General features: G+C 38.2%; 2 protein-coding genes across 2 annotated transcripts in view; one reads left to right on the top strand and one right to left on the bottom strand.

Annotated features, from left to right (window-relative positions):
• The window catches only part of LOC137137365 (uncharacterized), a 113,010-nt gene that overhangs the window by 50,963 nt on the left and 44,698 nt on the right, over window positions 1-17,349 (bottom strand). The gene's annotated exons all lie outside the window — the stretch shown is intronic.
• Window positions 2,091-17,349, top strand: part of LOC137137359 (uncharacterized) — a 40,344-nt gene continuing 25,085 nt past the window's right edge. Inside the window, exons 1-4 of the mRNA XM_067523534.1 lie at window positions 2,091-2,299; window positions 5,385-5,726; window positions 11,383-11,484; window positions 13,701-14,078. Coding sequence (XP_067379635.1) covers window positions 2,269-2,299; window positions 5,385-5,726; window positions 11,383-11,484; window positions 13,701-14,078 — 853 coding nt within the window. The 5' untranslated portion in view covers window positions 2,091-2,268. The remainder of the gene's footprint in view (window positions 2,300-5,384; window positions 5,727-11,382; window positions 11,485-13,700; window positions 14,079-17,349) is intronic.

Raw genomic sequence — 17,349 nt, 5'->3', positions numbered from 1 at the left:
TCATACAGCCTTGGCCATTTCTCCTACTGGACCCTTTAAACTTTACATTAGCCTGTATTTTTTCTCTCTGTCTATACAATCACTCTCCTCTACCATGAGCCATGCTTACTCCAGGCAGTGGTCAAGCTGCTGAGGAGGTACTGAGAAGATGTGACGGGGTGAATGTGGTGCGGAAAGGTAGAGAGGTCTTCCACCAATCTCACAGTTGTTGGTTTGATCCCCAGCTCCTCTGGTCACATGTCAAAATGTCCTTGAGCAAGACACTGAACCCCACCTTAGTTGCTTCCGGTGAGTGTTCCGGCTAGCAGTGGAAAGCGCTTTGAGTACCAATAGTTAGAAAAGCGCTACATAAGTGCAGATCATCTACCATGTGCAGTCGAGATATCAACCTTCAGAGGTAATTGTTTTTTTCAAAATATCACCAAAAGCCTGTAGCACTAACCTAAGCCCACACCTCAGATGCACCTTCCCGCACTGGCTGCAGTTTGGGCCTCTTTGCATTCTTACAGAACCATAAGGCCATTCAGTCTCTAAAGAAAGATTCCTACCTGTATAGGCGATCATACTCGTATCTGATGGTCCAACAATTATCTACTCTGGAGATCATTGTATAACAAACATTCAACATTTATTGCATTCTACATTTCTCAGCTTAGCCTATAACGAACTAGTTCTACAATAAATGTTTATGAATAGCAAATTCACAAACAAGTTTCTCAAAGTGATTCCTAAATCCACAGAACATTTATCTATTCCACAGAACCCAGTAAGAAACCAAGTAGCTACACACTGAACCTTTCACTTCTACCTTGTAGTCAGCTCCTTTGCTCCAGTTAATTGCTATGCATTGTTTTCTTGACAACTGGACAACAAACAAAGGTTAAACTACAGAGGTAAAGTATAAAGGCAATCATCAAAGCCATATGACGCCACTAATGACACCATCAGTACACCTAAACATTTACTTCTTAATCTAATTAACCTTACAATACACAACATAAAAAAAACAGAGGAAACACTGGTTGGCTCATTAACTACTCTTACCCTTATCCAGGTACTTGATAGAGTCTTTTCAATATATGCTATTTTCACCTCTTTTGGGATTAGTTATTACTAATGGTCCATGAGCCTCATGCAAACCTTCACCTCTGCACCATCTCTTCAGCTCAGACACTAAGTCAGTGTTATCTGCCATGGTTTTGGATTATGTTTCAATAATTAATTTATTCTTACTAAATACCAAAGACGAATCCCAGTGGTGCCTCCATTTATGTAGCCCATCTGCTCTCTTTTAGATGCATGAGGGGCCCTGACTTCTTTTACTTAGCTCTTAACATAACTTTGATGACATTAATATTTTTTCAGTCTTGCTGGTGCACTATGTAATTTATTTCACCTTTTAGATGCAGATTATCCTCTGAATATAACTTAACTTCAAATACACTTATTAAATCACCTTGTAACCCACCCTTGGGGGAGCTACAGGGACCATGGCCCAGGGAAAGTTTACACATTTCATATATATGTGTATTTGTTCATAATACTGTGCAAATATTTCCTAGATTTACATTCCAACTTTTCTACAACAGAAAACCTGTTACAGTACTGTGTAAAAGCCACCTAGTCACTATAAAAAAAAAAAAAAAAAAAAGGACTTCAATAAATTCTTATCAGGGCTGGGGGTTTCTAAATTGGCTACGAATACAATATACAGACTAACTTGGCCAATCTATGGGAAACATTCAACTTGATGGCTAAATACAAAACATAGCTAAAGTTATTGAATAAAAAAACCGCACGTTTACTAAATTCAATAATTAAAACAAAATCAAAGGCACGCACAGTGAAAACACGCTATAATCAGTCGGAATCCACTCTGCCATATATTCTGATGCTACCGTGTGTTGTTCAAAAAATAAATACAGATTTTTGCAATTGCATTTGTGTTTTTTGACGCGATAAATGTCCGTTATCCAGGTTTCATAATAAACCCAGGGATATCTGCTGTGGATTAATCACCCATTACATGACCTTTAATTTGAAGAGTGTGAGCGGAAGTTGATGCTGTTTTCCTTCACGTGGGCGGAGACTTCCTGTTAAAATCGAAAGTAAACGTTTCTTTGTGCGTCAGTGTTTTATCAGGAGGAAGAAAGAAGAAAATTGGCTGTGAACTGATGTCCTGAAGCTGTTTCTGAAGTAGCGGTTAGTTTAGGAAAAAGCAGATTTATAAAGATTTTGTGGCTGTTGTGGTTTTTACGGAGGATAAAGATGTTTGTGGCGTTTGTGATCCTCCTGCACGGTAAGAAAATTGCTTTGAACGGCAGATTTTATACAGCTCAAATGTAGATTCAGTGTAAACTCCTTGGCGGTTTCCCACACAAATCTGTCAACACACTGCTGTAAAAAAGTAGAAAACTAACATCCACATGCTGCAGAGATGAGCGGACCGTTACATGAGCTTCCGTGTCTCTGCTTCACGTTGGGCGGATCCCGCCGTCACATTGATGAGACATGACGATAGTTTATCAAATTTCACGGTTTTTGTTGGGCTGTGGTCAATCCAGACAACACAACCTATAAAAACTAATGTCTTTACTCAGTTAGAACTCGTGTTGTCTTTACACAGCGAACGAATTGTATCCTAAAATGTAACAAAATTATACATGTAACGTTTATATCCTTTGTTTTATTTCCAGCCCATGGGTAAAGCCTGAGTGTGACTAAACAACACCCCCTATGGGTGGAATAACCTTTTAAGGTGGAACGGAAAATTACAATAAAGGTTCAGTCACATTTGGTTTCCTTCCAGCAACATTTCCTTCCACTACACCGTAAATTATTTTTAAATTGTGATCCATGATACTTGGTAAATTAAAACAAACAAAGAAACAACACTTGTCTTTTGTAAATAATGACAACACTGATTCTTTAATGTAGGTTAATTTGGGTACCATTTGCATTTGAACCAGTGATAACCTCTGTGTGATAACAAAAAGTGTAGTTTAAAAAATTCTAGTTGTAAAAGACATGAGGTAAATTGTCAATTTTAACATTTTTGTTATTTATTTACATTCACATTTGGAACAGTTTACAAAACTATATACATAGTAAAAATATACAAAATAAAAGTAAAACCCCTGAAGTTCAAATTGTTTTTAATGAGAGCAAACTATTCAGGTTTTATATGAGTTACAATTTTTTTTCCAATTCAGAATCAAGATCACAGTTTTCTCTAACAATTCTTGAAAAACATATTTCCTACTATAAATTACAAATTTTTACATTATGCTTCTCTTAATGAAGACAACACAATATCATAATTACTGAAATGTTACTGTCTCAGATATGCTGCACATAAATCACCTGTCTGCTCCTAGTTACTGGTGTGTGTGTGTGTGTGTGTGTGTGTGTGTGTGTGTTGAAACAATGCAGAGTGACAGAGAGGGAAACCTTCTCTACACATTTTACACACATCAGTCTAACTAATCTCACAGCACAGCTGCTGTTATTAAACTGTATTTTAGTTCATTTCATCAGACTGGAATGATTGATTAAAATATGAATTGTCTGCAGCACCAGCTTGTTTCTGATCATATTTTTGTCTCTCACCATGCTCACTCATACTTAAACCGTTGTTCCAAGTCAGCCATTTGATATAACTTATATAAACTTTAACAACTGAATATAAGAGATGCAAATATAAAATAGATGTGGTAGTTAAAGAAGGCAAAGAGATGAAAAAGATAGTGTACCTGGTGCTCTGGCTAAAAAAAAAACTAGGGTGAGGGTGAAGGTGGATTACAAAGCATTTTTTCAGGATTGTTCAATGAAAAAGGGTTTGGGCATAGGTTGCATAAAAAGAATGAGCAGAGTCACTTTACAGTGATCAGTCAATGAACACCAGTCGCCACAAGCCTACTACTTGTCTCAGTTCTGCACAGCTGATCAATCACAGCACGAAAGGATTAATGTCAGAGTGTTAGTTTCAGTGCGTTACTTAAGTACATCAACACACACCTATTGGCAATATATGGAGGGTGGGGTTATTTTGGTACCTGACCATCCAACCATGCAGTTTGGACAGACATAAAAATGTCTTCTGGCTCTACTTCTATGAGGTCAATACAGGGTCACAAAGATTTTGTGCTTGTACAAAAGATTTTTTCTTGTAAAATCTTTGTACAATTGTAAAAAACTAATTTAAATTGTATAAAGGCTTTGTACTTTTAGTTAAAATATTTCTACATTTGTAAGAAAGAATTTCTTCATAAAAATAACTGAGGTGGTGTAAATATGTGTACAGATACAACTCAGAAAACTACGAGTACAACTCAGTGCTCATCTTTCCCGCAGTTTGTACAATACTGAAGTTACAAGTAGGAATGTAACCCTGTCTTTACATCTGGTTTATATTGACATACTGGTTGGACAGTGATGACCCAAAGCTTAGTCGTACTGTCCAGTCAGAGGTCAGCTGGTCCCTGAAGATGGATAATCAGTGACATCAATTGAGTGAAATCATCAGTATTTAACAGCTAGAGATGCAACCCAAACTTTTGACAGTTATGAACAATATTATGACAGTACTTTTTAACCTTTTATAGATATTTTTGTGCTCCACATATCACTATGGAGATAGGTTTAATTAATGCTATAGGAAACAATTGTAAACATGTGCTATCTATCTTATATGCAGTTAATTGGCTGTTTAATTTCAGGGTGGCCTCTGTATCAATTGAATATTAATAAACCACCACCAGAATATTTAGTGTGTATGTAATGTGTATGAAAAATGGGCTTTTATTTATTCATGCAAGCTAGTGCTCAATCCCAGAATAATTTGACAATCGTGAACAATGGCTTTGACTCTACATTTTTTAACCTTTTCAGATATCTTTCCCGGTGCTGGGATATATGAACCAAAAATTATAATGATTAAATATACCTCACCCTGCCACATCCTTTGTTTTTGCTTTTGTTTTAGTTTAATTATATATTTCTTAAAAAAATTATAAATAAAATTGGTAAATAAATTAAAATGCCCCACTTATGTTCCAGATGACGAATCTCTTTGTATTTATTATATTTATGCTTATAGTGATGTAATGTGTGATGATGTGTAATGATGAATTGTCTCAAAATTTTACAGTACATGAGCCTTAGAACTAAAAATATGGCTGTCACATTGTTAGCAGCTTTCATATTGTCAAAATCAAGAACATGGTGTGTTTGTGTGGGCCAAATTAAGAAATAAATTAACATAATGGACATGTTCATTCTCTTTGCTTCTGTACAAGAAGAATTAGATCATATGACCTAAACTATCTGCACTGTGGGCAGCAAAACTAAATGACTGTTTTTTTTTTATATATATATACCTTTAGTTTCCAAGCATGCCTCAGGTGTGGAGGTGTTTGAGGGGGAAGAATCTGTTCGGCTGCCCTGTCAGGTGGATGTCTCTGTAGCCAGTGGCTCTTCGGTGGTGTGGGACCGTCATGACATCTATCCCTCAATGATTCACTTTCGTCTAAAGAGCACAGATGAGCTTGCTGAACAAAATCCACTGTACAAGAACCGAACATCGTTGAACTCTAATGCTCTGCAGACTGGTGACGTCAGTCTCACTCTGAGAAAACCCAGTATCAGGGACACTGGAACCTACAACTGCACCATCCGCAGGTTTGGAACAGACCTGAGCAAATCAGCAGTACAGCTGCTGGTCAGAGGTCAGTACTGTAGATTACTGTAGATACTGTTAATTCATGAAACTGCAATATTTGAAAATTTCCTAATCAGAGGAATGATCAAATGATCAAAACTCATAGTGTAAGGTTTAATGCCATTAATTCAGTTAGGTTTTCAGATGCTGATGGGGCTGAAGTCATTATGGCAGATTAATATAAAGCCTGCAGCAGCAAAAAACACGTATTTTTTTTTTATACCTTCTAAATTATATTTATTTTTTCAGTCTTTAGCTGAATAAACAATGAAACTGTGAGTTGATGAGATTCTTTATCGCAGTGCAAAAAACACTAATACAACCATGGTAATGCTTCCAGCAGCAGTTTAAAAGTAGAGAGAGGTGCTTTTATATACCAGCTGTGAGGATGAGTTGGTAAATGTGTCTTTCAGTCTTAAAAAAGGTTTAGCAGAGAAGTGGTAGGAAAAAAAACAAGACACAGGAAGACAAAGTCCTTTCTAAGTGGATTAACAGGTTACCCAGCTGATTTTGTTGACAATTTGACATGATAAAAAGAAGTGTGTTTATAAAGTGTTGCATGATGTAACAATATATAGGTGAAAATTGCTTAATAACCTGTTTCTGTCACTGGCAGCAGCCTAATGACATTCACTACAAAAGACTATTAACATTAATAGGCCTAAGTGTGTGGACACACTTTTTGTGTGTTAGTGAATGGTGGGATAACAAATTTTCAGAAAATAAAAGAATGTCACATTTTAAGGGCTGGTATAATGGAAAACCACAAAGGAGTATTAAGCTGGATTGTAAGGATGGTGGAGGTCGTCCTCTGCTGTCAAATGACTAAACTCTGTCTTTCCTGTGTTTGAAGTTATTTAAATGTTTTGATTCTCCTGCTGGGAGAGGGCACAGTGTTGGGACTGCAGTGTGACGTGACCATGAAATCGGAATCACAGTATAAGCCCAACCCTTTCCACAGTTATGCTGACAGTGTAAAGAGCTGTAAGGAGCATACATACATACGGAACTTAAATTCTGTAGACAGAGGTGAGGAGCAATGAGAGTGTTAAACACTAACTACCTGATGAACTTTTAAAACAAGAACAGCTGTGGACGTTTGTTTCTTCTGTGTTTAAACTAAGCTCGCTGCCTCTAGCTACATTTGAAAAGGACTGTTACACATATTGTAATGTAACTTTTATTGACAACAATCAGGGATTGACCTAATCATGTATCAAATACCTTTAACAAGTGAGTATTATGTTTGGATTTATGGAGCTGAAAAATAACACAACTATCAGGAAGCAAAAAGTTCTGCGGCTTAGGGGCAATGACAGTAAAGGTCCTGTCACCCCAACACTTTGACTTAGATCTGGGCACAGCTAGACAGTACTGTTGATTTGATCTGAGACTGGAATTTGCCACATGAATAGTCACCAGATCAGCCAAATAAGAAGGTGCCAGACCATAAAAGCACATTCTCATCACTCACTACTCATCTCATTCCACCACCACTTATTTATTATTATTTACTTTTATCATTCTACATTTACTGCACTACACTGTTTACCTGCTGTTTTTTGCACATTCCAATGCAATTGCACTTTTTTTACATGCTGGACATTTAAATGCACTATACCGTTTACATGCTGCTCTTTTTTTTTAACACCCCTAGCACACTTAACTGAACTGTACTGTACTGTAAAATAGTATACAGTAGGTTTACTGGTCGGCACTGTCTTGGGTCTTGTGTCCTGTCCTGTGTTACTTGTGTTGTCTGTCTACACTGTCCCTCTGTACTGTTTTTTCGTCTGCACTGTTTGCACTTGGTTGCACTCGATGCACTTTATTATAGCTTGTGTTGTTTGTAGCACCTTGGTTCTTGGAGGAACGTTATCTCGTTTCTACTGTGTACTGTGTACCACTGTGTATAGTAGAAATGACAATAAAAGCCACTTGACTTGACTTGACTTGACTTGAAAAGAGCAACTCCACCAATTTTCAACTTCCTATTATAGCTTTAGTTTAGGGTGTAAATGTACATTCATGCAATTTCCCTCTGTCTTCCCTATATTAAAATATTTCCCTGATTTCAGCTGAAAAACTCTCCAGATGACATCACCTGGAGGAGTTTTTCATCATTACAACCTCCATTAGTAAGATCGACGAGATGACATAATGTCAGCTGAAGGTTTCTCCATATGATGTCATCTGTTTGTTTTTTTTCAGCTAGAAGTAGAGAGATATTTTAATATAGGGAAGTCCGAGGGAAGATTTTTGGCATTTATGTACATGTACTACCCATAGACCCAAAAGTACCAAGTTCAGAATCAATGAAGATGTCCATTAAGGGCTTTAAGAAGTGAGTAATAATATCTTAAATTGGATCCTGAAGTGAATAGGAAGCCAATGAAGAGAACGCAACACAGGGGTTATGTGGTACTGCACACCAAAGCACATTACAGTAGTCAAGCCTTGAGAAATTTGATGAGAGAGCACAGTTGGAAAAAACAGTTTTTAATCACAGGGCTAATTTGTTTATCAAACTGCAGCTCACTGTCAAAAAGAACAACTCGACATGGCCAAAAATTTCGGCACCCTTGCAATTGTGTCAGAAAATCCAACCCTTCTCTCCGAAAATTGTTTAAATTGCATCTGTTTTGGTATTTAATTCAATTCAACTTTATTTATATAGCGCCAATTTACAACAAAGTCATCTCAGGGCACTTTACAGAATAAAGTCAAGACTATAAAGATGTTTAGAGAGAACCCAACAATTCCCCCTTGAACAAGCCATAGGCAACAGTGGAGAGGAAAAACTCCCTTTAACGGAAGAAACCTCCAGCAGAACCAGGCTCAGGGTGGACGACCATCTGCCTCGACCGGTTGGTTGCTGGTTGATGCAGCAGTCTAAGCCTATGGCAGCATAACTATAACTAACTATATGCTTTAATTAAAAGGAAGGTTTTAAGCCGAGACTTAAAAGTAGAGACGGTGTCTGCTTCCTGAATCTGAACTGTAAGCTGGTTCCACAGGAGAGGAGCTTGATAGCTAAAGGCTCTGCCTCCCATTCTACCTTTGGAAATTCTGGGAACCACAAGTAGGCCTGCATTCTGAGAGCGAAGTGGTCTACTGGGATGATATGGTGCTATGAGATCTTCTATATATGATGGAGCCTGACCATTCAGAGCTTTATATGTAAGAAGCAGGGTTTTAAATTCTATTCTAGATTTAATGGGAAGCCAATGCAGAGAAGCTAGTGAAGGTGAAATATGATCTCTCTTGCTAATTCCAGTCAGCACTTGCTGGATTAATTGCAGGCTCTTTAGGGAGTTACTGGGGCATCCTGAAAGTAGGGAATTACAGTAGTCCAACCTAGAGGTAACAAATCCATGGACCAGTTTTTCGGCATCACTTTGAGACAGGATGCTCCTATTCATGTGTTTACTGTTTTTGTTTGCATTGGAACAACACACAAAAAAATTAAAAGTCAAATCTGATGCAATTCCACACAGAACCCAAAAATGCACAAAATTATTGGCACCCTTAACTTACTTAACTTTGTACTTGGTAGCACCCCTTTGGAAAAAATAACTGAAATCAATTGCCTCCTGTAACCATGAATGAGTTTCTTCCACCTCTCTACTGGGATCTTGGACCAATCTTCTTTTGCAAACTGCTCCAGGTCATTCAGATTTGATGAATGTCTTCTCCCAACTGCTGTTTTGAGATCTCTCCACAGGTGTTCTATGGGATATAGTCATGCTCTCCATGTGAAAAGCAGAAAAGATAGGAAAACACTTCCACCAAACCAAGACTATAAACAAGTACAAGCTACTGATCAATAAGTAAGAAAAAACCCAGCTAGAGGAGTAAACATAAATTAAATTTTTAAAAATACTATTTGTCCATTTTAACTATTTAGTCCATTTAGTCCCCCTCCTTTTTACAGAAGGGGGATGAGTTGAACAGTTTAATGGCCACTGGGAAAAAGGATCTCCTCCCCCAACAGGACAGGCTGGATTGTGTTAAAAGCACTGGGGAAGTCAAAGAACATAATCCTTACAGACCCCCCCAGGCTGGTCCAGGTGGGTGTACATGCGATGTAGCAGGTAGATGAGAGCATCCTCCACCCCCAGCCCAGGCTAATAAAGTGGAAAAAACTGGAAGGGGTCCAGAGGTGGTTTTGCCAGAGGAAGTCCAAGACCAGTCTCATCAACACTTTCATGGTGTGGGGGGTTAGAGCCACAGGTCTGTAGTCACTTGGGACATGGGTTTGGGCCACTTTCTGTCCTGGCACCAGGTATTATGTTTTCCATCCCACAGGCACTCTCTCCAGCTGCAGGCTCAGGTTGAAGATGTACACAGGCGTTCAGTACCCTGAGGCGGACTCCATCAAGATCTGCAGCCTTTGTGGGGGGGCAAACTACATAGCTCTCTCCTCACCTGCTCTGCTAAGATGGTCATTGCTGCAGAGATGGGAGTGGTGTTCGAGTCATGCAGGGGCGAGATGTGGGCACCTGTGGTGAAGCTCCTTAGGGGGGTGTATATGATGCACATCAAATCTACTGAAAAAGGTGTTAAAATCAGTAGCTCTATCCACACTCCCCTCTGTCCTCTGGCTGCTGGTCTTATATCCAGTGATGCTCTTCATGCCACTCCAAACTGCCTCCTTCCCCTCTTTGTTCTTCACTGACAGTCGTCTCTGGACCGCCCTCACTGCTTCCCTGTCACCTGATTATTTTAATGTCCTTTGTGACCCATTGTTTGTTGTTTGGGAAGCAATGGATAGTTTTTGTTGGTGTACAGATGTCAACACAGAAGTTGATGTAATCTGTAATGCAGCTTGTCAGTCCATCAATGTCCTCACCATGTGTCTCATAGAGTGTTTTCCAATCCGTGGCCTCATATTGAAGTAGAATAATAGCAAAATTATTTGTATGTGTACAGGGATTTGTGTGTCTGTACTCGGATTTGTGTGTCTGTACACAAATCTGTAACTGTAAAAAATATGTGTGTATGTAAAATAATGTGCGAATGTATTCACTCAAAAAACCAACTGTAAATGTCTAATAATCTGAGAAAACACTAAGGTTTTAAGTAAAAGTGGTGGAAAGCCTCACAATTGTGTTTTTACGGGTGGAATTGTGCTACTGTTTTGCCTGTGTGTTACTATGTTGTATTTGTGCGACCTCAGCTATACTCTGTTAACTAAATGGACCAAAGAGAAAACAAAAGCAGATGAAAGGAAGAAGTGAAAGTGTAAGAATTGATTTTTGGGAAATAAAGGAGAAGAGATTGTGTTGCTGTGTTCATGTGTTTGCTTTGTTACAAATGTCAAACAAATGTTTTCTGTTTATACCAGAAAAATCAGCTTCTGGAATTTATACATGATATTTATGACACAAGTTTAATTTCAGTGCGATTTTGATCTAATTTCATTTAAAGTCATAAATCTGTATGTGCTGAACCAAAGTCACATCATTAAACCAAAAACTGTCAGTGTCAAAGTGAATAATTACTCAACTCCAGAACAATTGGATTTAAATTAATTTGTTTTTCAGGATCAGGTCATATGTCAAGTAGACTCAGGTCAGAAAATGTTGTCAGTTCATCAAAAATCTGTTTAATGTTGGATCATTTTCAGGTCACATTGTTGTTTGTGTTTGTGTTCACTACAGAACCTCCAGTGTGGCCCAAAGTTCTTAAAGTCCTGGTTCCATTGTTGGTCCTGGCTGCTGTTGCTGGCTTCACCTGGTATCGCTGGTCTAAAGACAGAGAAGGTAAGAATCATGTGTGAGTGGTAAAGTAGTGATTCAGATAAACTGCTCCACCTGCTCTAACAGCAGAGTGAAGAAGAGATTCTCCAAGTCAGAAAGCAGGTGCTGGCAGAACATAGTTATTACACCTGCTGTTCATGATGAGATATTCTTCCTTTGAAGGAGACAATGAGAATGTAGAGAGAGAAATACAACAAACTTGAGACTTTAACTTTCAATTCTTTTTCAAAAAGATGACAATGTCTCCATATTTATCTGGGAGGGAATAGACCTGTTTGCAGCTGCTGTCTGGAGAACTGTCAGACACAGTGATGCAGCATCCTGTCATCATGAACATGTGATGTAATAAGTGTTGTAGCATTTTTATTTATTTAAATTTTATAAGGATGTTTAGCTGAAGATTGAAGAAGTGCAGCAACGTTACAACACAGCTGGGTTCTCAGCATCAGCAAACTGTATTTGTTTAATATGAAGTAGGTAACATTAATGTTAATATGTTAATAACTATGAAGCTGAGGGTTTGCTCCTCAGTCTAGATACAAAGAAACTTATTGAACATTGAATTATTCACGGGTGTGAAAGTGTGAGTTTGTGTGTGCACTTATGTTTGTAAAAGACCCCCACACTTCTGATATTGTATTATTTCATTATCTTTGAAAGCTTCACTCAATTGTCTCCACATGATAAAAGATTCTGTTTGCACATGGACACATAACTCTGACTTTATAGGTGTAAATTATCAACACTCTTCCTCATGGAGACACTGAAGACGTCCTTATCAGATCCACCTCAGGTTGTACCTGAGATTTTGACAGGGATGATAAATTCTCTTTCTACACCACCTACTGTGATGTAATGATGTGGGGTCAAAAACAATAAACTGTGAGATTGACTTTAGTTTGGTATATTTCCAATATCTGTATAAACTAATATCATCTCTCAAGCTTCATATAACCTAAATAATAAGTTCCCATAAGTCATCTCATAGCATTTAATCTTTGAGGAAATAGGAACATTTTTAAATGTCTGATGGAAACACAGATGCTCATTATATTCACGTAGCACATGCTGACTAATCTGAACTTTGTTCCAGTTTAGATTGTGTGATGTTTATTATTAAATTAATATGAACATCCAGTTTTATAGTACAAGCTAATGCTTTGTTTACTTTCTGATAGACTGGTAATCTCTGACACTATAGGAGTTATCAATGATAACCTTATCTACACTTAAATCTGCAGGATTATCACACACGTGATGTCTAAATACTTATGTCTATATGTGGATGTGCTTCTTTAATATCACTAGATGATTTCAGATTGTGTCATATTCTGGTGATTTCTGTCACTTGTTGTTCACATAGTGATTAGAAAGTCAGACTAATGCAGAATCTGTATCTGGACTAAGAAAACGAGTTTCATCTTTAAAGTATCAGGAAGGTCACTTGAAGATCAGTTCAGGCTGGACCTGGACTCACTCGTCGTCTTTGTCTTCACCTAATTCTTTTTCTTTCTGTGTAACTTTGTAACATTTTAACTCTTCTTACCCAGCTGCCAAAGCCAAACTGAACTTTTCCTCAAGTTACAGACTGAAGCAGCTTTTTGAGATTAGACCAAGAGTTTATTTTTATAAACTGCTCAATACAGTAACAAGGCTACGTTATTGATTAACGTGGTTTGATTGATTAATCTTTTTTTTTTTATTCCCAGTGTGAGGCCTTTTATCAATATTAGTATTGATTACCCATATTGCTACATTATGTCAGTTTCGTAGACGTTAATAAACTCTAACCTTCTACAACAGAACATTCTGAGCAGAAACACATCTGTATTTTAAAGACTTGAATAACTGTGTGTATTTGTATTTACTACATATATAACACAACCTTGCAAACTGCACAGTTATACTGTCAGTGTGTAATTGTTGTTTCCTGTGCTTAACTCAGTCATGACTTTGTTAATGTACTAAAACCTGTTTGTAAAGAGTTTGAAGAGCTTTGGAAGTTGGGTTTGTAATGTTTTCGTGGTTTGGTTTAAGGGTTTGTATCAGTGTGTAGAGTTAAGCAGAAATAACCTGTAGTTTCAAAGATACAAACTGTAATAATGTCAAACAGAGTTACATTCTACATTTGTCATTGTAGATCCACACTGTCTACATTTGGATCAGACTGATTCAAAAGTGTCTGTTGCTGCTGTTTGATCATTCTGATTTTCTCTCAGTCCAACAGGTGGAGGTGGATTCATTGGCGGAGTTTGTCCAGCTGCCCTGCAGAACCACAGTTCTGTCAGTCTGCAGCCTGGATTATCTGGTTCGTCTGTGCCGTAGAGCTCCGTTGTTGCCTGAAGACGTCAGAGTGGAGTGGACAGACAATAATAACAGGAAGGTCTATGTGTATGAGAACAACTCTGACCAACCTGAAGAACAGGACAGTTCTTACAGACACCGAGCAGAGATGAAGAAAAACCTGCTGAAAACTGGAGACCTCAGTCTGACCCTGAAAAAACCCACAGACACAGACAGAGGAATCTACACCTGCACCGTCTACAGCAGGGAGAAAACCATCCTGATGCAGAAAGCTGTGAGGCTCCAGGTCAAAGGTCAGTTCAGTCTTTATGCTACATGAACTGCTTCCAGTTTGTAGAGATTTTAACACAGGTTTAATTTCAGCTTCATAGTTTGATGCTCTATGACTCTACAACACAAAGCAGGTTTGGATTCAGTTCCAGAAAAACTGAGCTCAGATTTGATGATTCACCACCATAACAGGTCATTAAAGAGAAAAATCCTCAGCTACATCATGAACCAACAACACTGAAGAAAATGGGACAGTGAGATTCTGTACAAGCATAATAGTGAGAAAAGGTGTGGAATTGTTATGGAACTGATAAATACAGTTATTAGCCCTGTTTGTGAAAAACCCTTCACTTCTCCATGGAAGTGACCATGAACAGAAGTGATTAGAGTTTAATTGCTTCTAAAAGAACAAAGACAAAATCTCCACTAAAATATTTAGTCAGTTATAATATTGATAAACTATTAAAGTTTTTTTCCTGGAAAAAAAAAACAAGAAAAACAGAAATTGTTAGATCTTTAACATGAATAGTCAGCAGTGAAACCTTTCTGACTCTTGACAAACACGTCTTATGATGCTTCCTAACTAGGTTGGCAGATTTCTCTGAGGGATCTTAGCCTGTTCTTCCTCGGCAAATGAATCCAGCTCATCCAAAATGTGGTTTATAATCATGGATTATAGGATGGAGATCAGGGCCTTGATTTTAGTGTCTTTCAAAAACATTTGGAGCAACGTTTTGGGTCATTGTCTTTGTGAAAGATCAACCAGGTTAAAGGCTTCTTCCATCCTTCATCAAACTAAAGCAGCATCCATGATCCCAAACAACTCAGACTTAGTCTCATCAGACAAAAAGCAGTTTATGGTCAAACTTCAGTCAGGTTTTGATGTGCTGCTGTGTGAGCAGTGGAGTTTTTCTGAGATGGTGACCTCACAGTCCACCACAACGAAGAGCTCCGACCACAATCTTCCTTGAAGCATCAAGTCAACATAAGGCCAGTTCAGGAACCATCATCTTTGCAGAATTCTGGAGATTCTTCTGGCATCAGTCAGATGGTTTGTTTCTAACAGAATCTGCCTGCTTGTCATTGGGTCTAATAATTTTGAACTTTAAATATTTAAGTTTGTAGCTTGTAAGAAGTGACTTACATATACAGTACATTTATACGCATAGAGGACTCAGGAGGTACAGTGGAGTAGTCCTGCACCAATCCCAGGTTTCGATTCCCAGCTTCTTCATGTCAAAGTGTTTTTTAGCAAGACAATGCTTGTGTGTGTGTGTGTGTAAATGGGTTAATGAGAAGCAGTGTGAAGCACTTTGAGTACTAATAAGGTAGAAAGGTGCAGAGCATTTATCAAGTACTTTAAAGTTGGGAGGATGTTTGAGATATGACGAACACGTCTATGGATATGAGGTGGATTTGTTTGTAGAATTGGAGATTGTTGGATTTTGATTGTTGTTGCTTGTGTATTATAATGCTGTGTGAATGGATTTTATTGCTGATGATTGAAATGTCTAGTTAAAAAAAGAAGTGGAATTTACTGCAGGACTGTTGGATTAGACTGACTTAGTTTGAGCCCAAGAAACTTCCAACTGAGTGGGAATTTATTCATCATAAGTCTCCACATAGTCTCAGTGATGTCTCCTTAATCAAATGGACACTGGGTGAAGTTTAAGAAGAACTAGAATGGACATTTCCTGAAGAAGATGTGTGATTGCTGAAAGGCAGCTGCTCGCAGCCTTCACTGCTGCAAGATCAGAAGCTCTGAACATTTGAAAAGCCAGATCACTTAAAAAACAAAATCTAAACAATTGCAGCCTAGCAGGTTTAAAGGCATTGAACACTTTAGATGTAAAAACAGATGCTACAATTTATTTTTACAATTGCAGCATCACAACTCACCAGCAGGTGGCGCTATGCTACCATTGCTGCTCTCAGAACTGAAGCACGGAAACGAAACTAATGCAAAAAACATTCATCTGCAGTCCCATGAAGGGCTATATGGTGGTGTGGCAGATCTAAACATGTAGCATGTATAGGTGGACATCATAATGCAGCTGTGTATCAACTTTCACCTCTCTGACAGTTATAGTTTTGGAGATATCAGGCATAGATCAAAGCCTGTAGGGCCCTTAGTTGCAAACCGTGTGCAGAGTGGCATCCTACACGTATGACCAAAGTTTCATGAAAATACATTGTCCTGTTGAAGAGTTATGCTCTGAGTTCTATCATTGGCCACTTGGTTTCCCTAGAGAGGCCCAACTGTAACATGTGAAACATGTCATCATGGGGCAGCTGTAAGTTTCATAACAGTATCACATGGAGTTTTTCAGATATAACTGTGTGAAGATGACTCTCATAGACCATTCAAAATAACATCATACAAATATTCATAACAATGATTGTAGATCAGCTTTCAGCATGGAAACGTTCAGCTCACCTCTCCTGACTGTTGGACCCATGTTTCTAGCTGTCAGCGTGTAGCAGTAGCAGCATCTGGAAGATTCCAGAAACGAATGAACATGGACTCAGTACCTGTCACTGGTCCCTGTCCTCTGTCTGCTGCTGTCTCAGTGTCCATCAGTGTCCCACTTGTAACACATTAGCTGAGTCTTCACTCAGAGACAAGAGGCTGCTCCACAAACTAGATTCTTTTTACTAATTTCACTCTGGAATTATTAATATCCTAGAAACTCAGAGCACAATTCATTATTCATATTTGTGTGCTGTAGTTATTTGTTATTATGAGGTGATTTACTTTATTGTCCCAGATCCTGAATCTTTGTGTCCCAGCCTCTTTTTTCCAACTCAGACTCTTTCACTGTTTAATGAGCTTTAATATCACAGTGATTTTTATCTGCACAGAATTCAAACAACAGCTCACGTCTTTATTCAGCTGTTGCTATGGTGACTCACACAATCTGAGATCTGCTGATTAACTCAGAATAAGAAACTAAGACATCACTGAACTGACTCATCAGTTTCTCTATCAGATCCTCAGTAAAACCTGGATCCTGTCAACATTTAGTTTGTAACTTTCACTGATAGGAAACAAACATGTGTTTGACTTCATATCATTTACTGAGTGTTAGTGAAGTCAGATGATGGGACAGTGATTCTGTGTCAGAGACAGGAAATAAAGGTTTAACAAACAAACTGAGGGACTGAAGACAAAGACAACACTGTCTCTGTTACATGGAGACATGGAGACATTTCAGACTGGAACCAATCAAACATGTTTTCACTTCATCCACTCAAAGAAAATGTGTCAGAGCTGCTGCTGCTGTCTGTCCACAT

The sequence above is a fragment of the Channa argus genome, chromosome 12 (genome assembly GCF_033026475.1).
Source record: "Channa argus isolate prfri chromosome 12, Channa argus male v1.0, whole genome shotgun sequence".
NCBI classification, from domain to species: Eukaryota; Metazoa; Chordata; class Actinopteri; order Anabantiformes; family Channidae; genus Channa; species Channa argus.
Note: the sequence above shows the minus strand (reverse complement) of the source record. Positions and strands in the feature narration are given on the sequence as shown.